The 24,602-nt window shown below is 37.6% G+C and overlaps 1 protein-coding gene across 1 annotated transcript in view; it reads left to right on the top strand.

The window, feature by feature from the left end:
• Positions 1 to 24,021, top strand: part of LOC122810378 (plasmanylethanolamine desaturase-like) — a 1,738,026-nt gene extending 1,714,005 nt beyond the window's left edge. The window contains exon 6 of the mRNA XM_044081968.1: positions 23,772 to 24,021. Within this exon, the coding sequence (XP_043937903.1) occupies positions 23,772 to 23,893 (122 nt within the window). The 3' untranslated portion in view covers positions 23,894 to 24,021. The remainder of the gene's footprint in view (positions 1 to 23,771) is intronic.
• The last annotated feature ends 581 nt before the right edge of the window (positions 24,022 to 24,602 follow it).

The raw sequence follows: 24,602 nt of genomic DNA, 5'->3' as shown, positions 1-24,602 counted from the left end.
TCTGTCAAGATTATTTTCTGTTATTGATGCTTACTTTATAAGTTAGGTTCCCCACATAACTGTCCACTTCTTACTTAGTAATTCTGAGCAAATTGTACTGCATGCCATGTCTCTTAATGCTGTATTTATTGACTTTGAATGTGAGATTGCTCCCTCTGCATCAGGTGCGAATTTCTGTAGACTATGCTGGAGAAAATTCAAATGTTTTTTATTGAAGTAATTATCATACCTATTAAAGTGAAGGGGAAGATTTTTTTTTGTCAGAGGCAGAATAAAATGCAATGATGATGTTAAAAATATATTGATACTGTGCCCAGGACTGGGGGGAACACAGTGGCAAAATTGGGTTTTTTTTGTGTGTGTAGGCCGGGGTGTGGTTGAGAAACGGAAGCAGCACTGTTCATCCTGTTGTGCGTGTATGTAAGAGAAATGGCAACAGCACTGTTTACGTTAAGTTAAGCTGCATTCTGCAAGGAGAGATCAGGTGTGTGTGAGAGAAACATGGAAGTAGCACTGTTCATTCTGATTTTGCAAGGAGAAATCCGGCATAATCAGCAGTTACATTCTGCAAGGAGATTGTTAAGTTAAGCTGCATTCTGGTGTGGGTGAGAAATGGATGCAGCACTCTGGGTGCATGGGAGAGAAACGCACAGAGCAGTTATGTCTCTAAGACTCATGAGGAACAGCTGCTCTGTGTGTGTGTGTTAAGTTAGCATGAGAAATGTTATATTTATGAATATATTTGTGAATTCTTGGTACTTTATATGTCTTTGCATTCTTTACTTTTAGATGTTCATGTAAATTTCTGTGATTGCAATAAACCAATTTAATGCACTGAGAAAATATATCTTGATCATCAGCATGACCAAAGAGCAAACTTTGTGAGCATGTTGCTACTTGCAATGTGGTTGCTGTCCATAAGTCCATAAATTTGAGAAGATGTGCAAGTAGCTGCCATTCTATGAGCATATAGTATAACCCCTGATGTAATAGCCTTTCAGGAGTAGCATTCCATAAAATGTTGCATACCAAGTAACACTGCAATATTTATGTCTGTATATCATAACGTTTACCATATTAAAACAATGTGTAACTGTATACATCTCTTCTCTTGTGTTAGAAATTGTTAGTGTGCCATGTGCCAAAAAATGTTACGTATGTCATATGTATTCTTTCTGTTTGGGAAACTGGATTTTTTTCTTTAAACATCCTTTCTTAAAAAAGAAATTTGTCAATGGGGGTTAAGTTTGTTATTAAATTGTAGTGTAAATAAAGAAATATCAGTGTTGGAATGGGGCAAGAATGCATGAAAGGTGATTAGGCTGTAGTTACTTACGTGAAGTATCAGAACTAGGAAAAGTAGTAGGCTGTGCCAGAATTTTGTGTGTCTGTTAGGGACAGCATAATGTGATACTTGACTGTAGTGCACTGAAATTGAAAATAAGTGTGAGAAGTGGTGCAAGATGCCTATGGCTTACACTGCTGTCATTATATATATATATTTATATATATATATATATATATATATATATATATATATATATATATATATATATATATATTGGGCAGTTTTGTCATTATTGGTTCATGCATTTTGTTTCATTGCCTAATGGAAAAATGTTCAAATGATAAATTTAAAATGTGCTTTGTCTAACAAGTATGCTATATTATACAAGGAATATAATAAAGTCAGGAAGGTGTATCAAAGAACACATGTATGTTTCTTGTTTCCTGTGCAATGGGCCAATGATTTGAAAACAGCCCAAAGGTAATCTTTATCCACCACTGACCAGATGCATTTTCTTTGGATGTGGTGTGGGTTTCAATGCTATTTTAATGAATGTTAGTTTCAAGGGCAGAGACATTTTAATGCCAAGTCTATTTTCATTGTGAGACAGTATTGCTTTGTTTAGCAGATGTCTATTCATGTTTGTGCATTGTGCTGTAAGGTATAAAAATAAAATCCAAATAATCATTGTAGAAGTAAAGCAGTATGCACACATTAGTGTTTATGGTAAATGGGGCGAAATAGCCAGGTAATGGGACATTGGAATGGCTGCACAGGGACTCTGGTGCCATATTTTGGTTATCTTTTCTTCAGTTTGTGTTTGAAAGTTGGTACCCCACAATTCCATTGGAGTGGGCAGGGTTACATAATTATATATGCAATTTTTTTTGTTAAACAGCATACAGATTTGTACCTATTTTTCATGGGCCTTGTCCAGATTTTTGATGTTTCCAGGTTAGTATCCTATGCATCAAGAACTCTTACTAGACTGAGATGCAGTATGCCCAGATTGAGAAAGAGCTCTTAGGAATTGTGTTTGCCTGTTTGAAGTTCCATGATTATATTTTTGGTCAACTTATCCAGATTGAAACTGATCACCAACCTCTAGTTACTATTTTGAGAAAGCCACTGCACACAGCTCCTGCGAGATTGCAACACATGATGCTCATATTGCAAAAGTACAATTTCACTTTTGTTTACACAAAAGGCAAACCTCTTTATCTTGCTTGTACATTATCCAGATCACCCAGAAAAAAAAATACAGAACAGCATAACAATGAGTAACTTAATTTTGAGGTCCTGGAAGTGAGAATTTTTTCTTGCGCACATCTTAAGAAACTCAGAACTCACAGAGCTTTAGATCTAGTTCTCCAGAAGCTAAACCTCTTTATCAGTTGAGGCTGGCCTTCCAAGCAATCCTGTTTACCAGTAGAAGTGCAAGATCTTCCATCGTGGCCACCCCGGAACTGATTCTACCAAAAGAAGGGCAAGCGGTCTAGTATTTTGGCCTGCTATTTCAAGAGATATTGAGAAAGTACTTTCATCTTGTTCAGTATGTAATAGTACAAAGCCACATCAACAGAAAGAACCACTTCATTTAAGCCAGATTCCTGAACTACCTTGGTCAATAGTAAGTACACATATCTTTGAGTGGAATGGTCAACATTACTTGGTGTTTGTAGTCTCTTATTCAAATTGGTTCAAGATTGACCTACTTCCCAACCTAACTTCCAGTACCATCATTACTAAGTTGAAGCAACATTTCTCTGTCCATTGTAGTCCACAGGGAGTGATTTCTGACAATGGTGCACAGTTTATAAGTCAGCAGTTCAAGAGATTTGCATAAGAGTAGGACTTTGTTCATATTCCGAGTAGTCCTGAACACCTTCAGTCAAATGGCTTGGCTGAACCTGCAGTTCAAAGTGCAAAACAGCTGTTAGAGAAATCCAGATGTGATAACACTGATGTTCTCATAAACATTCCTTGTGATAAACATCTTGGTTTACCTGCCCAGACTTATGTCGAGACAAACCAGAACCACACTACCAAGCAGAAGTAATTTATTGGTTCCAAGTGCTAAGAACAACAAAGTTGTAAAAGCCCAACTTTTGAAGAAGCATTTGTCCCAGAAGCCTTACTATGATAAAACCAGCAAACCATTCAGTTCTGTACAAAAAGAATAGATAGTGATGATGTAGACATCAAAAGGTTTTGATCGCATTGGATTTGTGAAAAGTTTGTGTCAAGAGCAAAAATCATACATTCTAGAAGCACAAGGAGTGGAATTCAGATGAAATTGGAAGCATTTGTTAACAGTGTCCGAACCAGTATTACAGCATCTTGCCTGTGACAAAGATTCTAGGTCTCAGAGTGACTTGTCCAATGTTCCTGTTCCAGAGAACATTCCGTCAGCAATCCCCATTCCTGAGAAAATCCCTGAAACTCCACAAGCAGAACATTCCCCATGACCATCCCTTTTGCTAAACCCAGTCCTATTATGTCATGAGATCAGGTCAGATCTCAAAACTTACTTCCAGATACACGGCAACCTGGACATGACTGTTGTTTTTCTTTACTGGCATCTGTATAATTGCATGCCTGTTCAAATGCTGTTGTTTATATGAGACAGCTCTGTAAAGAGGGAGGCTGTAGATCAGTGTGTGTGATACACCTTTAAGAAGCTTTGCAGTGAGTCAGCATATAAGTACACTTGCAAACAAGAGTGCCATTTTAAGTGAGCAGCCAGAGTGTGAGGATGCAAGTATGTAGTCTGTCAGTTAGTCCAATAGTTTGTTTAAGTTTAATGTTCCTGCTATCCATCAGATATATTTGGATACAATAAACTACTTAAATAAATACTCAAAGTCTTCTTAATGCACATAAGAAGAGTGACATCAACTTCTTAGAGCAAGAAATCTGGACAAAGCCACAAATAATTGGGGGACAAAGACCCAAAAATAAGGACACATTTTAAATATTGCTCTTGCAAACTTAAAAAGTTGATAGAATAACAGGTTTTGAATTAGCTTGAATTTTCTGAAGGGTATGAAGTCTGAAAATCAAATATCTGCGTTATATTTTACTTCAGTCCTCGATGATTTGCCAGTAAATTATAATTTTATGAGAAATGGACCAAAATATGAGTCATAAATCTGGGCATTCTGCAAAAATCTGGACAGTTGAGAGTTATGGCCCAGGAGCAATGTTTGGTAAAGTTTTTGGTTAGTTTTGCACACTAGACAATAGAAGGCTGAGGGAATTAAACCATCCACTGTTAAAAGCAGCTCATAGCCTTGTTCATCTCCACTAGGTCCTAGATAAGCCGTTGTAGCCCAACACAATGCACTTCTCACCTGTGTACCTGCAAAAAATAAGTTAAATAAAGGTAAATTCATAGTTAAAATATTAACGTTAAACATGCAGACTTAATTTATTATGTATTTATTTTTTTTATTTGTCTTTGTGTACCAGGAAAGTCCGACTGGGTAATACCCATTTTCAACGGATACCTGGTAGAGGAAAGCTCCATTTGCTTACATTGCATTATACTACATTCCAGATAAACACAGAGTAGTTGCATTTCTATTTACATTTATACACAAACAATAGTTACATTTAAACATTTAAGATTCTACAGAGATGGAAGTTACTAAAGAGAAAGCCCACATGCAACTTAGTGGATTGTACAAGCAGCAGTTATTTCTGAAAATTATTCTGTCATTTCAGTGAGAAGTGGAGTATATTCTGTTTAGGAAGAGTATTTGTAGGGTATTGTATGGTGAGCATGAAGTCTCAACCTTGTGATGAGCATGTGTTGGATCTGTTACGATGTTGTTTAAGCCATGGTTTAAAGCTATTGAATTTGTCAGAGAGTTTTATTTGCGTAGGGATACTATTCCAGAGTTCAGCAATGTACTGGGCATACAGACAGTCTCCTGCAACATTATTTAACTTATTTGTAAGTAGTAAGAATTTGTTAAAAGAGAGGAGTTCCTTTGCTGGACAGTAGGACAGTAATAAGTTTTGTAGTGCAGGGCATTTTTCTGGATGATGAATGAGTTTGTGTGCTGTAGTTAGTTGTGATTATGTTAAGTAGTTATGTAATTCCAGCCAGTTTAATTGCTTTAAGCTATGACAGTGGTGGGTCCAATGAGGGATAGCGTCTATATTAGATCACCGAATGCTTAAAAAAGTGAACGGTGATTAATCGACCTATGTAAGCGAAAGCTTACAATTTTGAAGTGTCAGAACAGTGATTTTTTTCCAAAGGATTTTCCAAATCCTGTTCCAACAACAAAAAAAAAAAAAACAATTTCAAACATTACATTAAGTGGGGGGCTTCACCCCCCCACCCACACCGCCCCCCTACTTAAATATACCAACTCCGAGACCGCACTACAGTGCCAAAAATGGCAAAGTACCAAAGCGGCCAAGCAAATTCTTTCCCTGGGAAAGAATCTGCTTAACAACTGCTTCGATATTTTGCATTTTCAGCCTTTTATGTTCGACCATGACACATTCAACAGAATACGTCTTTGGTCTTGTAATATAGACCCTGAGGGAAATTTGTGGAAGATTTAGCTATTTTATTGTAGCAGGAAGAAAGTTTCTTTCTTTGACTATTGTTTAAGTTTGTTAGGATAGGAACGGCATATATGAGAGGCGGCAGTAAGAAGGTAGTGGCTAAAGATTTATTGCAGTATCTGTAAGAAATCCATTGATCCTATAATGAGAGCCTAGCTTCTGGTGTGTAGATTTAATGGTGTGCAGTATATGCTGGTCATATTTGAGATTATTGTCTATTATAATGACTAGAAGTTTACTGTGAGTTACAGTTGCAATGACAGTATTATGTGCTGACTATGTTAAGAGTGCTTTTGATTTTGGCAACTTTTTGAGGTGGAAAGCATTAACTTAGTTTTCTTGAGGTTGAGTAGGAGGTTTTTTTTCTTTGAGTCATATTCCTACAGAGGGGAAAGAATTTGGGTGATGTCTTGGAATTTATTTATTGTTGAGGCTGCACATATTAATGTTGAGTCGCCCACATACTGAACTAAACTAGCATGGTGAGTGGAGGTGTGGAGGTCATTAATAAATATATTGAATAGTAGAGGACCCAGGATATAGCCTTGAGAGACACCTGTAGTAAATTGTTGAAAGGTTAAGTAGGTTTTTCCCATTTAATGGTTTGTTGCCTTCCAGATAGGTAACTAAGAAACCACAACAAGGAATATTGTGAAAGTCTTATTGAGGAGAGCTGAATGAGCAGGTGCCATTGCAGAACAGTATCAAATGCCTTCGACAAGTCTAAGAACATGGCGGACACAAGCAGACTGTTGTTTCTGTGTTGGTTCATTACATTGGTAAAATGTAGTAGAGTTGTAGTGGTGTGGTGCTGGGGCCTAAAGCCATGTTGTGTTTCTGAGGGCAAGTTATTTGAGGTTAGGTATTGCATCAGCTGCACAGTGATGCATTTCTCTAATATTTTAGAGGGGGGAGAATCGCTGTTGGTCTGTAGTTATTGAACTCTTATATGTGCTAGGATTTTTTCCACAATGATAAGATATATCTTCCCGCTATGGACCTGTTAATTTGTATGGACACTGGGAAGGCTATGACTTCTGTGGTGTAGTCTGAAGGTAGTTGGTCTGCAGCTATGGAAGTAGTTTTTGGTTTAAGGACCAACTTCATTATGAGTGCGGTAGGTACTGAACTAAAATTGATGAGCTGTGGGTGGTTTTGATTGGACAAGGGAAGAGAGAAGAAGGCAGATGTATTAGTGTCTAAGAGAGAGAATTTTGATTTTATAAAGTGGGGATAGAGTCTTTCCAGGGTGGAGTAGTTTATTTAGTGATGACCAAAAAAGTTTTGTGTTGTTTTTATGTGTCTTGCAGATTGGTATATTATGTTTGCTTATCCTGTTTGACATGGAGTTTTGCAAGGTTTCTAAGATGTCTAAATTTCTGGAATGCATTTTGAGTTCTGTTTTTACCAATTTTTCCATGTTTTATTATAATTTTATTTTTGTTTCCTTTGTCGACCATGGTGCGGGTTGGACTTTACTCTTTTATTACATACTGGTGCTAGATTATTTAAGGTCTGTAAGAATACTTATTAAAGTGTTCTACAGCAGTATCTAGTAGCATTGTTTTAAGTACATTCCAGTTATTTTGTTTTAGTGTTTCATTGAAAATATCTTGCTGAAATTGGTTGTATGTTGTATTTGATTATAGATAATATGTTTATCTAGTTTATGGTGAGTTCTAATAGCATATTATGTATGTGGTCACTTATGTTATCTGAGATACAGCCTACTTTTGTCAGTTTATCTGGTTTGTTTGTAAGAATCCAGTCTAATGTTGGGTATCCAGTATTCCTCATCCAGGCTGTGAAGCATTCAAAGGAATATAGAATAAAGTGAACTAAAAATTATAAGGGTGTTTCCAGCCATCATTTTAAAAGTTATAGAAAAATAAACAAAAGCTGCTTAAAATAGCAAACTGTGCATCAATAAAAATGCCAAGGTGCTTGTATATTAACAGGCTGCTTAAATAGCAAAGTGCTATAAAACTGAATTCTGTATTATAATGCCTGTGGCTTCACAACTGAAAAATATAGTGTCACTGAGACCAGGCAAAACAAACCAAATCTGAAAACACAGGACATCCCGTAATGGAGTCAAAAAGACTTTGTGATGCAGAAACACAATGGGATCAGCTGCGGTTAGCCCACTGATGTTTACCTTGTTTAAGTGCATGACTTGAGCTCTTTTTTGTTTTAGTGTTTCATTGAAAATATCTTGCTGAAATTGGTTGTATGTTGTATTTGATTATAGATAATATGTTTATCTAGTTTATGGTGAGTTCTAATAGCATATTATGTATGTGGTCACTTATGTTATCTGAGATACAGCCTACTTTTGTCAGTTTATCCGGTTTGTTTGTAAGAATCCAGTCTAATGTTGGGTGTCTCCCTGAAATGTTTTTAATCTAGTAGGTGTGGTTATTAATTGTCTGAAGTTCTACAAGTTTATGGATTCAGTGGGGGTAGTGGAATTTGAGTTGCCAGTCTATATTTAAGTCCCCAAGTATTATAGTTTGATGGTTAATTTGTTGGGATATCCAAAACAGGATCCTTTTAGCAGTATCAACATTATTGCCTGGTGGTATATAAATTGCTGTTAAACATATAGTTTTCCTATTGTTGATTTTTAAGAGTGTTATTAAAAGTTCAGCATTGTTAAATTTGTGTGTTTCCTGTGGAAGTAAGGTGACGGTTAGGGAATTTTTATAGATGTTTGCTACACCACCTGCACACTTGTTTTGTCTGTCATGCTCGAGTATATTATATCCTGGAGGAGTGATTTCATTATCTTTTATTTCTTTTTTAGCCAGGTTTTAGTAGTTATGATTACATCAGGAGTGTATGTTGCAAAGTAGGCATGTGTGTCATGGAATTTGTTGCACATATTTCTTAAGTTCATATTTAGTAAGGGGAGTCTGGTTTCTGTTTTTTTTTTTTTTTTTTTTTTTTTTTGAGCTGTACTAGATCATTGGTTTATTTGGCGGATGAAAGTGATGTATTTTTAGCAGTGGGACCTGGGTTAGGGTGAATATCTCCACTAATTGTTTTGAATTGATATTTTACAGAGGGAAGAGTGTGGCCAGTTATATTTTGGACTTGGCTTGGTATTTGATCATAAAGTTGGATACTTAGTTTTGAGTAAGAATCTAAGGAGATTACTATGTTCTGAGAGAATCAATAGGGAAACCAATAGCATCATGGGTAGATCGACCTCTAGATATGGCACCTTTCCTTGTGAAAGGTGTAATATGTGTAAACATATTATTAGTGACTATCAATTTATTGTACCTGAACTCCATCATATATTCACGAATGATTTTTATGCCACTTGTGAGACTAAGAATTTGATATATCTAGCCACATGCACAGAGTGTGATGCATACTATGTAGGTCTAACATCTAGGAGGTTGAGAGATCGTATCTATAATCATATATATGATATAAGGAAGGTGAACCTAACAAATGCTTTAGCTAAGCATATAGATACACACCCTAAACATAGTTTTAAATTTAGGGCTTTACAAGTTATAAATATAAACAAGAGAGGGGGTGATGGACAGAATCACCTGGAAACAGCAGAGCTCAATTGGATTCTAAGATTGAAGTCTCACATTCAACCGGGACTTAACCAGTCAGTTAGTATAAAACCCATATTAGCAGCACGTAGATAGATATATCAAATCTGGATTTTTTAGTTAGTTATTATAGTTAGTTATTTTATTTATATGAATATGGCCATGGAATTATTTGATTATGATATCTAAATTAATTGGTATACATCTTTATATAAATACATCTGCATATTTCTATGTGGTTTATGACTGCATTTGTTATTTATTGTTTTTATCCTATCCTGTATTCTAGGACTGATGTGTTTTCAGTAGTCCTGGGCGTTTTGATGCTTCACATTTTATTTTTATTTTTATTTTCATCTTTATTATATATATTTTAGTTAAGTACCATGTTTATATGTATATATCTACACTTATATAAATTTTCATCTTCATTCAATCCATATGCATGATGATTTTGTATAAATATATTGGTATATAAAAAAGGGGCTTATACATACACATTTACTCTAGTAATATTGAGTTCTACCACACCCTGTTGAGTTTGTTGAATGGATTGGTTAATTAATTGAATAAGTGTTTTATGTAATTGATTGATTAATTTGTTGGGCTAAGGTATATAAAGCATTCATATTGAGTCTTTTTGTAAACCTGAGGAAGCGTACCTATTGTACGTGAAAGCGCTTGTTTTTTAATAAATTCAGTTCATTTTACATCGTGGAGGTCTCCATTTGTTTTGTTCTGTGGATACTTAGTTTTGAGATATATATAGATAAATCAGATATGGTTTGTTTGTAGAGCTAGGGTGTTACGGTGAAAGACAGGCTGGGTCGATGTTTATATTCTTTGTGAGGACTGGGTGAAGTTCTAAGTATCTGAAGAAGGTGGATTTGATGATTTGTGATGAAGGGTAGTAGAGTAAGTAGGAATAATAAAATAATCTGAGTTAGGAGCATCTTATTTAACTTGGGTTTATCTTTGTTGTAAATTAGGATTAGAAATGTTAGGAGGGTAATGGGTTGGTTTTAGAGATGTAATTTGATAGTTAAAGGGGGTAAGGATTAAGACAGTTTGACAGAGGGTCTTGGGTGGTAAACTAGAGTGGGCGTTACTATTTGGAGTAATTCTATCAATTGTTTTTGTTTTAGAGGGAACAGATGGTATTGGTTTGAGGAATATGTGGGTGGTGCTATGGAAGTATAAATGTAGAGTAACAGGGGTGGGTGAGAATTGGGGGTAGGGTAGGAGAGGAGAGAGTCCAAACAATCAGTGACTGCATTTAAACTGTCACAAATCTGCTGGGAGAGATAACTACAATGAACAATGCTGTCTAAAAGGCCTCTGTATTAACAGATGAAAGTCTTGATTTTGTTGCTCGCTTTAGGAAACAGTTTTAGTAGGAGAGTTAGTCCAATATCACCTTGACCTGACTAATGGAGGCAATAGTAAACAATTGCACTTGACTATTTGAACAACTGTATAATGTAAGGAGATTTTTATGGACTTTGAAATGAAGTCCAAAGGCTGCCCCAACCCCTGTAGATCAGTAGAAATGAGAAAAAGTAAGCAAGAATGCAGGAGTGCAGTTCTGGAAAAATACTTTCTCAGATCTAAAAGTGGTTACACAAGAAAATAAATAAACCTAAGGAAAGGAGACAGTATACTGTTAAAAACAACAAAGGGAGCACAGTTAAAGAAGAAAGTACCAGTGGGACTGCTGTGGTCTAAGAAAATGGTGGTATTATAATGGACAAAGGTCTTTGTTTTATGCTATTATAATATTTATAATTTGTATAAAATATAACCCACACACTGGTGTTCAAACTGCAGATCTTACTGTTAGGTACATATCTGTTTACTTGCAGGGACACTTTTATAGCAAAATAAAACACACTAAAGAGACAGCTGAGTGCACTGAGTCAATGCTAACTATGTACAAATACAAGCCCAGAAATTAAAAAAAAGGTTTAATAACTGTATCAGGCAAGGAGAAGGAAGAAACGACGGGACAAAACCAAGGGGGACTCCCCTGAAGGCATGTAATTCCTCTAAAGAAAGACTGGAGGATATAAGTAATGGGAATAGCAAGTCTAGAGGGAGTGAAGAAAATATAAGAGAAAGAAATAGTTGAGTAAGAGCAGTACGAGTAAATGTCAGTGTCTGTAAGGAAGCAGAGACTAAAAGCTGACCAGGAGGATATCAGTGGAGGAGCGTTTACAGACTGTAAGGCTATTGCTTACAAACTAGGATACTGAAGCACTTGTCTTCAGACTAATCACTATGCAGCCTAAAATACACACAGAAGACTGAATGCCCCTAACACTTACTTAAAACACAAGGGCAAACGTGGTACACAGTTGGTCCTAAATAAATGGTGAGTGGATTGAGTGGAATTAGACTGCCTATTGGATGAGCTTGCTGTGTGTATGCTTTAGGATGTTTCTGTTGAATCTTGTAACTCCCTTGTACCCTGCTAGAGAGAGAGACGGAGGAAAGGAAGAAATGCTCGCAAGTTTATTTACAGTCAAATAAGGAGCACACAGTCAAAAATACCAGGAAACCAAGGATCATACCCAACGAACATGGCTCATATGATGATGATCCTGTTTAGTGTGATCGATTCTATCTTTACATCATAACTACTCTGAGATGCAAGAACTATTTACACACACGCACCCACATGACTATCAATTGCAGCCCTGTGTATGACTGCATACATTTAGATGTTTGCTTGCAATAAAGTTGGTGGCATATGGATGAATCTTATCATCACTCACTCCATAATCCAGGTAAGACATGTGTGCCATTCCCACCCAGTACTTTTGACTTTAAGAGTTATCCCTGCCCTTTCTGGTCTGCCCAACATCTCCCTAATATATTGAACATGTTTTGACAGAAACAGCTGTAGACTTCAGTATTTCCAGAGTACATAAATGCATAGTCCATAGGTTCTGCTAAGATGTGAATTACCTGTCTCCTGGAGGCTATCTGAACATATACCTTGGTGAACTTATATAACTCAAAAGAGGTCTTACAAGCTAACCTCTTCCTTGCTGCAGATGTCAATGGTGCCTCTCAGTACCCTTGGTTAGGTCAGCCATAGTTTGATACTTGCCCACACCCAAGTACTGTAAGGCTTCATCTGCCATCAGCCTGAGGCAGACATCTTTAGAACTGGCAAGATCTCTTGACCCTGAGTAGCAGATAGCAGATGTGAAAGGGCTCTCTCGTCTACTTGGGTGCTAGACAAAGCCTCACTTTGTAGGCCTACCACAAGATCTCCCAGTGATTCCTCCTGTAACCTATTTCAGATGCTGAGTACCACTATCTTCTGTCATGGTAGTGTTTCATTATGTTAACATTATAGAGCCTGTGCCCCTCCCTTCTGCATTGTAACTCTAGCATGTAGTTAACATCAGTTATCTTTCTTGCAATAATGAAAGAGTCCTTCCATCCTGCCTTCATTTTTCTATGTCTAACAGGAATAAGCACCATCAATTGCTGTCCAACAAAATACTCTCCAGCCATGGCTGTCCTGTCATACCAGACCTTTAGCTGTTGCTTTGTATTGAGAAAGATAAATGATGCTAACTACACAGTAGAGTTACTAGGTGCCCCTGTGTCATCCCCATGAGATTCCTAATACTGTTTCTAAAGTTTAGGAAATATTTTACAACAGATGTCTTATGGGAACGATAGTCACCGTCCCTAAAGTTCTACAACAGATGTCTTATAGGAACGATAGTCGCCATCCCTTCCGATCACAATTTAAATTCTAGGCCCCCACCCTTTGACTATACTGCAACTCAAAGGATTTCGATCCCCTGAATTCCTGGAGAACCTTTATGTATTCAAAGAGGAGATTGTCCAAGTACCTGTCTCACTTTTGCTTGAACTAGTCTTTAGTATAAACATCTCCACCAGCCAGTGGTGTGTGGATAACAGAAGACAGTCATTATATGGTTAAACCCGCAACACTTTTACAAACAGGCCTTCAGGTCTAACAAGGAATTGACACATCTATATGTTTGTTCTTGGAAGAGCCTCCTTGCTGGAAATGTGTCACCATCTATGTCACTGTACAAAACTAAATCACCACTTTAGAGTCTTTAGCTACATAGTCCAATACTACCAGGATATACCTCTTCCCTGTGCAGCTTGGGGTACTAAGAAGCTTCATGTTGTCCATAGCTGCTGTCTGAAATGGATCCTCAACAACAAACAAAGGCAACAAAGAAGCTTTACCTTTATCTCCTACATTGTTGTCACTCTGGCACTACTCAAGTCTTCCCATTCACTGCAATATTTTTTATAATAACTGGCTGATATAAATGTTGTATATGACTTCTTTTTATATGCATTATTCCCATATGGCCTAAAAATAGAATGTCATGGACTATGGCCAGAAGAGCCTATCGGTAGAGTCTTGATACTACCAGATACTGCATCACTTTTGTCTTTAGCCTTCCTCCAGGAGTCCTTTTTTTGTGTACAATAATACTGTGTCCCAATCCATGGTCATTGCCTGTCCTTGAGGATCAGCAACCTTCTTAGCTAAGTTTTTTTAGGTTCTGTAATAAATTTCTGAGAGCTGAGGTAGCCTCAACTCTATTTTTTTTACCCTTCCTAGTATCCCCCACCAAAGGAAGTCTGGTATCTTATGACAGTGAGACGTTAAATGCAGGCTTGCTGCTACCAGCTAACTTACCGCTTGAAGTTCCTCTTCCAGGGAACTCTTAGTGCCTTTCAACAGCTTTGGCTCTGATTCAGGCTTGCTGCTACTAGCTACCCCTTCCCAAATAAGAGCCACATCATCGAACTTTGTTGGAGGTGTGGGTACTGGCTATGTTTACTTTCCTCATGTGTTTGCTTCCACACCTGGCTGTGTGTAATCACTTGTACACAAGGTAAAATCATTTCCATTTAAAACACCTTCCTGGCTATCATGGAGAACTGCCACTTACTTGTTTCCTTGCCTTTCACAGTGCAAGTAAACACTGGCCAGTAGTGCCTGATAAAGTGACCCTCCCAAGGCCAATCAATGTAATAAATTGCCTTGACAAATATTGCCCATTTTTAACCATTGCAGACTTGACAGTTATTATTTCTGATGTTGCATCCTTCTTAGTGACAGTTTCTTTCCCATCCACCAATCCAGCACAGAGTAGAGACCCTTGTAGTTTGGTGCAGTGGCTGCCTCAGACAACCTACTACTGTTGTAGTGCTGTCCTGCTTTCTGCCTCCAGTGACCACTGTTCCCTACCTTGTGTCATTGGGGATTGGTAACATACATACTCCTTTGGTTAAACTGAAACCTCTTGTCTTCAAGACCTGGGAGCATAGTAGAACTGGTAGCTTCCCTGTTTGCCTGTGTAACCTACTTTTATGATTTAGGCTGCCCCACAGGTTCCATTATGTCCATGTATAGTTCTGCTGTGATAGCTTAGGCTACATCCATAGGCCTTTATACCTGTGCATAGTTCTGGGTACCCTCATCTTGTGCACTTATGCCCTGATGGCTAAATAAAGGTCTTTCTTCCTCCTGATCCCTTTAGCATTGTTACACTCCTGGTCTGCCAGACAGATTTTTCTGTCCTCAGGCAGTGTACTAAGTGATTGCTCCCTTACCAAAAGGTCTGCTAATGTTTCATATCTATTGATTTCACACCACTCACCCACCTATGAAATTACTGATACTGTAATCTGCTTTTCTTGTATACTCCTTGAATGTCATTCTGTAGACTTCATTAGTCAGATAAAAATGTTTAAATAAAAACTGTATAACTTTTTTCAGACAGCATGCATTTCCTTATATCAATGGAGCAGAGGAACTTAAAACATCATCCATTGCCCCTGGAGAATTTGATGCTGATTACACACCCTATCAAATCCCCAAATGAAAACATCAAAGTCCTTTCCCTGTTTACACTATGCAAAATAATTTGGTACTTACTTTGACATCTAATGTTTTACTTCTTTGGGGGAGGATCAACATTTCCCTCTTATGCTGGAGCTACTTTTCTCTTTTTTCAGTTTGCTCTTTTTTTCTCTCTGAATTTCAGGCTGTTTATTGTTTCACCTGCTTCATGTTCCAGATGGGTGTTGAGATCATCTGAGGAGGGGTTGGAGTGTCCTTTTGCTGCATGCTACACACCCATAGCATCTACCAGGCTGTCTCCAGATTGAGTGGACTGCATTCTAGGTGCATGCAAAGATGATGTCATCTCCTCTTGGACATACTGGAATGTGAAATTCCCAATAGTTTTTTTTTTCCTTGCAGTACAAATACTTTAAAATGTAACCATTGGTGTGCTGGTAAAAAGAGATGCTCCATCAGTCCTGTTGTTTATAGTAAACTGCAGTTCATATCACTACTTATGTTCACTTAATTTACAGGAGTTTATCATACTGTTTAACAGCTCCTCAATTATCTCTGACACTACCCTTGTGGTTTATTATTTTTCTTCTTTTCTAATCTATTCTAACTAAAAACTAATATAGCTACTGCTATGCATACATATGCATATTTACCTTGTAGTTGCAAGAACACAAACACCTTTGGTGGCAAACTGCTTTTCAGGGCTAAATACGTCCAATTAAAATACCCATAATACAGTCAACAATGTTAAGTCTTGTGAACACATGGCTATGGTCTTTGGATCCACGCCACTTGCCACATATACATTATCTAAATCTAAAATTTGATGGCTACCAGGGGTATGGTCTCTTCATTCACACCACTGGCATTAAACAGATTAAAGTATAAAAAGGTGCACAAATATGAATCAGTGAACAACTCATAAACTATATCCTGGCTGCAAGAGCATGAATGACATGTGCAGTAACCCTGGATCTGGACTTATACCATCCATACACAAGAATAGTCTCCACATTACCCACCCTTACTAAGCAAAATCTTTGGCCTAGTTCCCTAGAACATTTTCCCACCACTCTCTCTTGGTTTCATTGCTGCCTTCCAGTGCTAACTTCCCCACATTGTGTTCTTTAAACTGTTACCTGCACACATCCACACACAAATACATGTGCACATTAATTTCCAGGGAGGTAAAGTAATATGCTGCAATACTAAAGCTGTTTGCTCTGCAGGGTAGTAAACTGCAACCAATGCAGATCACTTGTCTTGCAACTCCCATTAACCATTTCACTCTTAGTAATAAGACAAATAATGGTAAATACAAATGTTAGTGTGTAGCAGAGCAGTCTGGGCAATTAAAGGTGGATGTCAGCAGCTTGCCACCATGTAGCAATAAATACTTCCTTATCAGTTAATAAATATGTAAGCAGATGACCAACCACAGTTTTTTTTTTAAAAGTGAATAATTGAAATTTTTAGGAAGGAATGTGTTAAGCAGTACAATTAACAGTTAAATGTGCACAGACATATCAATTTGCTCAGAGAAAACAAAAAAGTGTCAACAAATACATTACAAGAAAGAATAATATTTGCTTACAACTAAGCCTTCTCATGGCTATCTGTTAGCTAAAAGAATTACTGATCCCTAAGCTATGCTTGTTGACTTTCCAATAGGCAGCACAGGTAGACACATAAATGCAGAAAACAAATTCATAGGTCTGTACACCATAAGCTTCTGGATAGTTGTTCCTGTGACACTCTGTTCATTCAGCTTTTGGACTCATGCTTCTCCCATATAGAAACTACAGATGTAGTTTCACATTTTCCTGCTTATAAGTTTGTTTTCCTGTTCCTGGATAGCTTTTGCATTTACAGAAATCTTATAACTGCACTTTTACAGATTTTAGCTTCCTATTCTAGGAGTAGTCACATATCTTTTTTCACAGGGCAGAGTAATTTTAGTTTCTATTTCACATGTCTGCTATGCATGTGACATGTTATGTATAATTGCTGTATTCTCCACGAGAAGACGGTTATCAACTTCAGTTACAAACTTCATATACTTTTTTTTCCACATTGCATTGAATAAAGTTACAAGTTCTCACATCTCTTCATGCCACTGAAAAATACACATTGCATATTCAGTCACATATTTGTAGTTTAGCTGGTGTGGGTATTACAAGTCTTGAGCAGCTCACAAATCTTTTAAAACCTGATTCAGAAAACAGTGGCAGGTTTATTCTCGATCATCTCAGGCACAATCCCTCAACTGATTTTGATCATCCATCCCTGTGATTTAGGAATTTATGAATCATAGCTGTAGCGGTCTTGAACTGGTAATGGAACGTTTTTATTGTCACTTAGCTATCCTGTCAGTATCATTTCTTTTCAATAACTATATAGCTCTGAGTCGATTTCAGTATAAGTAACTTACCAGAGTATGAGCTCAGCTCTGACATTGGTTTGTTTCCAACATATTTTGATGCATCAGTATGAGACTTAGAATTAGTTTGACCATGGACTAAGAATAATAAAGTAAGGAGGTTGCCCTTTTTATTTAGTTTTCATATGTTATTGTGTGAAACTTGGTCAAGTAAAGCAGAGTACATGTGTTTGCTTGACATGGGAATTCAAGTAGTTTGCACAGTTAGGTCCAACTAGCTTTATATGTATAGGTGCTAGGTTTTGTGGTATTGTAGTGGGACATATTTGACAATGTCATATGTCTGATAGGAATGCTGTTTCTCAAACTGGCTATGGCATATATTCTGAAGAGGGCAAATTCTGCTAGAAGTCTGTTCATAATGTGCAGTGGCATATGACCAGTTATTTATTTAAAACAGTAGACATGTGCAGAGTTGGCCTTGCTGTAACATAGCCCCACCCCATTCCAGATAGCCCTGCCCATTCAGTTGCTTACTGCAGTTCCGCCTCCTCCCCATGCTTTGATGGTTAAAACATTACAACATAATTACAGAGTAAGTGATTAGAGATTCTAAGAGTCTTTTGCAACTGTGCAAAATAACATGTGATTTCTTTCACCAGATTTTTTTCTTGGTATGCTTCACTTTTTTGAAGAAGACAGTGAAAGAGAATATGCTGCTCATTCAGAATGGTGATTAGCAGAGAAGTGGTGAACTAAAAAGTACCAAGAGATGAAGAGACTTGCTAGGACAAATTGACCAAGAGACATCACACATATGCCTGGCACATATCTGTGATTGCTAACCATTTTATAACAGTAAACTGTAACTTTAATTTTGGATGATGTTGTCTCTTGTCTATTTTATTGACTGACTGATAAGCGTGTTTAATTGGGAAGTTATATATTCATTGTAATCCTGAAGAGAAAGGCTGCACTATAAAGTTAATAATAGTGAGAAATTAAGTTAAATGTATTAACAAAGAAGAATGTAAACTATATAGCATCATGCTACTTGCCAAATGGCACATATTGAGAAAAGTACACATCTCTAAATAAAACTGCGGTGGTGGTGCTGCGGTAGCGTTGTCACCTCACAGTAAGACGTTGTCCCATTTGATTCTCAGCTAGAGCATCTTCTTTGTGGAGATATGCATGAATGGGTGTACCTTCGTTGAAGGTTGTGTGTCAGAGCTGGAAACTCGGCACGTAAAAATCTGCTGCCAGTCATTAGCGGACCGGAGTTCCGCTGTGGCGACCCCTAACTGGGAAAAGCCGAAAGACGCAACAACATATCTCTAAATAAACTGGATGAGTGCTATATTATAATGAGCTAAACTAATCCATTAATATGTTTATACACCAAGGCCAGGATTCAAAGACAGGCTTGGAGTGAGCAGTAAAGCTGCAACAAAAAGGGCCTGTTATTGCAATTGCAGAAGCCAGTAATTTAGGGACACGTTAGCCACAATGAGGAAAGGCCTCATGACCAGCTAATTTGCATGTTTCTGAATCAGACATTGATTTCCACAAGCTTTAACAAGATTCGTGGCAATCAGCACTGGTGGCCAGTGCATCACAGACACACGCTGTCATCTACCCCCATACACACACACACATCTTACCTGTCTCTGTGTTGCTAGAGTTTCCCTGTTGAAGCCTTCTGGTCTGACACAGTTCCTTATAAATCACAAATGCTTACAGTCACTCAGTCAATAATGCCAAATATTAGTTTCATTCTTTTTTTTGCTCAGAAAATACACCAGAATGCAAGATCTGTTGTTCTATTCCCGTTTTTAAATTGATTAGAATAGTATTTAGAAAGATTCCCCGGTGTTGTCTAGTGCCCCCCAACATTATCTGGAAGTCTTGAGCACAGTCCCCATACATCACAGACCATTACAGTCAGTCAATAATGCCAGACATTAGAGTTTCCTACTTTTTAGTTTTCCACATTTCTTGCCCCAAAACCCATATTCTACTAACTGTGTAAGTAGATTAGGATACTATTCACGATTGTTACAAGTGTCTAGTGATCCCCCATACATCTTTTCTGATGTGCAACTTGCTGTTCTGTTAACTTCTGAAGTGACTTAGGGATATATTTCATAGTCCCTGGTGTGCAGTGTACCCCTCAGTACTGGAAGATTTGCTGGTTAGTGGCATACACACACACACACGCACACACACACACACACACACACACACACACACACACACACACTCATGCATACATACACAGCCATGCATGCACACACAGCACATACATTCACTGCACATCGAACATACATCCCATATGAGTGCACTCATATATTCTTACACACACACACACCTCCCTACCTATCTCCTAACTAACCCCCCGTGACCACCCATGCAGACACACGCACACACACCTTACAACTCTCATACCTCTACATATATTCACGCACAGCCACATACACAAGTGTGCACATGCACACACACACAGCCCAACACTACCTATCCACTAAACTTTCCAGCACTTAACTCTAACACAGTCACTCCATTGAGAGTAATGGGTGTCCATGAACTTTTACCAAGTTAATTAATGTGGCTGGTGGTTCAGATTTATACAGCCAAGCAGTTCTGTAAATGGCCCGTCTGCATAAATCACAGTGCAGGTATCTCCAGGGGAAAGCACATGGCTAATTTTCATAAGTCACTCCCCTGTATTACTTCAATACCATTCATTGTAGACTAGAGCAATATCCCATTGTGGTGCTGCCCCTCTTTGATGCAAGTAAGCACTGTGGTCTGGCTGCCTAAGAATCTGAAATGGCTACATAATACCAGTGGTAAAAAGAGCTTACTACAGGTGGTAATATTTCTGAATCCTTGCCCAAGATGCACACCAATATATTATGAGAAGATATTCGGTGAATGTGACCTATACAGTAAGCTTACTTTTCAATCAAGAGTTGCGTACAAAGTAAAACTCTGTAGAAAAAAAGTTGCATAATACCGAAAAAATGCAGATTGTAGTTGTAGAGGTATAGTCACATGTATTACGTAGTGTTTTGTCTTGATAGCACAGTTTACACAGGGTGAAACAGTGGTATATACTACTGCAAAAACTGTAATAAAAACAGAAGGGGGAAGAGTTCATCAGTAAATGTTCTTTCAGCTTTCTAATATAGAAAAGCTGTAGAAACGATAAGGAAGTGTGCAGGGAGTGAGACTAAAGAAGTGTACTAGTCAGCAAAAACTGGGATTAAGTAACAAGGACTGGGGTGCAGTGTTTGATCAGATTGGAAGAATAAGACATCTTGATCAAGGCTTTATTAAAACCAAATTTGCACTTCCTCTGCATCTGATTAATTCAGACATAAATGCAGTGTTGATAGGGAAGTATTTCCAAAGCTTACCAAAAACAACAGAGTTGTGCCTTCGTTGAAGGTTGGGCGTCAAGCTGGCACCTCAGCACCCGCAAAAAATCTACTGCCAATCATTAATGGACCAGAGTTCCACTGTGGCCACCCCTAACTGGGAAAAGCCAAAAGAAGAACAAACAAACCAAAAACAACAGAGTAACAAGGATTACCAAGTTTGTCTGTGTGTGTTTGTGTGTGTGTGTGTGTGTGTGTGTGTGTATGTGTATGTGTATGTGTGTGTATTTGTAGAATAGCTTACTACACAATATCCTGCATTCACACTGAGTACTCGTCCAAAGAATAACATTGCAGAGAAAGGGAGAGTCAGAAGTAGGTTTAGTTGTGTACTCAATGGACACATTTTAATGAGTGTAGATTTTCTGGAGCTAAACAGTGATGGAGCTCAGGTGTTGAAGAGCCAGATAAACCTTTCTTTGTAAATTCCTCATCCAGGCTGTGAAGCATTCAAAGGAATATAGAATAAAGTGAACTAAAAATTATAAGGGTGTTTCCAGCCATCATTTTAAAAGTTATAGAAAAATAAACAAAAGCTGCTTAAAATAGCAAACTGTGCATCAATAAAAATGCCAAGGTGCTTGTATATTAACAGGCTGCTTAAATAGCAAAGTGCTATAAAACTGAATTCTGTATTATAATGCCTGTGGCTTCACAACTGAAAAATATAGTGTCACTGAGACCAGGCAAAACAAACCAAATCTGAAAACACAGGACATCCCGTAATGGAGTCAAAAAGACTTTGTGATGCAGAAACACAATGGGATCAGCTGCGGTTAGCCCACTGATGTTTACCTTGTTTAAGTGCATGACTTGAGCTCTTTAACAATTAACAGTGGGGGGAATTAGTGTGAGAAGCTGGGCTTATTAAAAGTCCCGCACTCGGCTGTAGTAGAGTCTGTGGTAGCAGCACTTACTACTGAGATGTGGCCACATGGAAAGACAATAAAAAGAAGTGAACTTCACTCATACACATTCCTCCAATAGGCTCTGCATGATCAGACATGCAAAGTAGTGGCAAGAAGGTAAGGTAATGTGGATGCCTTGAAGTGCCATTATAATGCAGTTTGCATCTAAGTTTCAACCAAATTAAAAGGTGGAAATGTGCATATAGGAAAGTAATGAAATATGGGGAAGCAAGCAGAGTGTAGATTGTAACATGAAAACCTATGGAAGGAACAGGATGGAGGTGGACAAAGTTAGGCACCCAATATATGTATATGTATATTTATATGTACATTTATATGTATATGTATATTTATATGTATGTATATGTATATTTATATGCATATGTATATATATATATATATATATATATATATATATATATATATAATATTCATATTTATATGTATATGTATATATATGTATATGTATATTTATATGTATATGTATATGTATATATATGTATATTTATATGTATATGTATATGTATATAGAGAGAGAATGAGCAAGCACAGAGTTGACTAGGTAAGTGAGGAAGGAAGGAAGACAAAGGTAAGAAGGTTAGAGTAGGTAGCAGGGGCACCCAAACAAACACAGATGACAGACAAGACTGACAGGTGAGATACTGACACAATGAGGAAGAGGGAACACAAAAAATCAAACAAACACTGGGTAGACAGTGGGAGGACTGGACAGCAAACTGGGGGGGGGGGTATATACACAAAAGGATGGATAATGCCAAGATGAGGGACAAGATGGGGTTATGCAGCTGCCATCCCTGCCAGCCAGAACCCTGCTTATCTACCATCTTGGACTCCTTCACTATTGGATCCTAGCTCAGATAGAGGAGCCAGTGCAGGGCAGGGGCCACACCCAGTGAGACACTGGAGGAGATTCTCCAGATGGTTGATCTGGGCATCTAGCTGCCAGTCAATGACCCCCCCCCCCCACAATGTCAGTCAGCTACCAGTGTGTGATGAATTCGTTTCCTTCACTTCCACTGCTACCAGTGGCAACAACAGTCCCAACCTCTGTTGCAGGTCTGGCTTACTCTACTTGAAAGAACAAAAAAAAACACATTACATCTGTGGTACCCCCTACAAAACATTTGTCAGAATCTCCAAGTAGCCCTGTTGGGTAGGGTGGTACACAGGATGGTTGGCACTGCTGCTCACTGGAGGCATGCTTACTGTCTCCCCTGAAGTTGCTGTGTCAATGGCTCTGCAGGACTATCATGGAGAGACACAGGCTAATACCACCACAGCCATTTCAGACTTAGCATGGCTAATGTAGGGTGTGTGAAATGACCTCAGGAATTGTATAACCTGCTTGTGCAACAGTCTTGACAGAATAAATCACATACTAGAACATGAAATGTCCTCTCATGCACACCTGTTTTACATCAAACACCATGCATGAAACCGTTCCTCTGATACCTTTTGCATGGCCCTGGATGACCGTTATAATAGTCCCTGAGTGCTACCAATTAACTTTTTATTAAACACATACATTTGTTTATTATCATCCTTAAAATATATTCCTTATTATGCACATTTTCATCCTTATATAAATATACCCAAAATACATTCCTTTTATTCTTAAATGGGACATGGCATTTGTGATATATAATGCATGTGTTAGTGAGATGCAATGTATTTACTGTGATTAATTTATTTTTTAGGTTGGCTTAATTACCCTCTGGATGTGCTTGGATTCTGGAGAAAAATGGAAGCTATTTTAGAAGCTTTGACAGGACTGAAACCTCGAAGTGATGATATGAAGTGGGCTCAACAGACTGAGTAGAAATACTGCATATTTTTGTGAAACAGAATAAATATCTGTACAAAATGTATACTAAGAAAGAAATTTCACACAGTTTGTAAGAGATGTTAACCAAAATTTGCAAATAAAATTCGAATTCTAAAATCTTATTTTAAAATCGAGAAGGAATTTTTTCCTTTATGAAGACATGCAAGTATGATTGTATTGCTGGAAACATAATCTGAATTGTATTTTATCTTGCTGTAAACAATTGAATGTGCAGACTTTTTATATATTGGTGTTTTGTTTAGTAGCATGGGCAGATGAAGAAGGACAATGCATTACTTGCAAATAATGGGATAATTACAGTCAGCATGTAGATACTTTAGTTATTTCCCAACATATTGTAAAGATTACAGTACTTCTGCAAACTTTTGCATTTTCCTGAGTGGCAAACAACTGGTATAATATAGCAGTCGGACATGAAAAGAAAGTGCAGTGTTTTTCACAGTGATATTCCACTACAGCTGTTGTGTGTTTAAAATGGCCTTTCACATTTGTATGTAGTCATTAAGAAAACTGATTTATTTTACTCTTATTTTGCTCTCTGCACTCTGGTGATCCAAAACATTTGCTTAGCAGTCAGCTAGCAGTTCCAAACTTTTATAATGTAATACAGCAATTATCTGCTATGTTTATTGAAAAGAATATTATTCATTTGTTGATATTAAGCTTATTTCCATCTAGTATA

This window comes from Protopterus annectens, chromosome 8.part1, assembly GCF_019279795.1.
Source record: "Protopterus annectens isolate FY-2018-M chromosome 8.part1, PAN1.0, whole genome shotgun sequence".
Lineage (NCBI taxonomy): Eukaryota > Metazoa > Chordata > Ceratodontiformes > Protopteridae > Protopterus > Protopterus annectens.
Note: the sequence above shows the minus strand (reverse complement) of the source record. Positions and strands in the feature narration are given on the sequence as shown.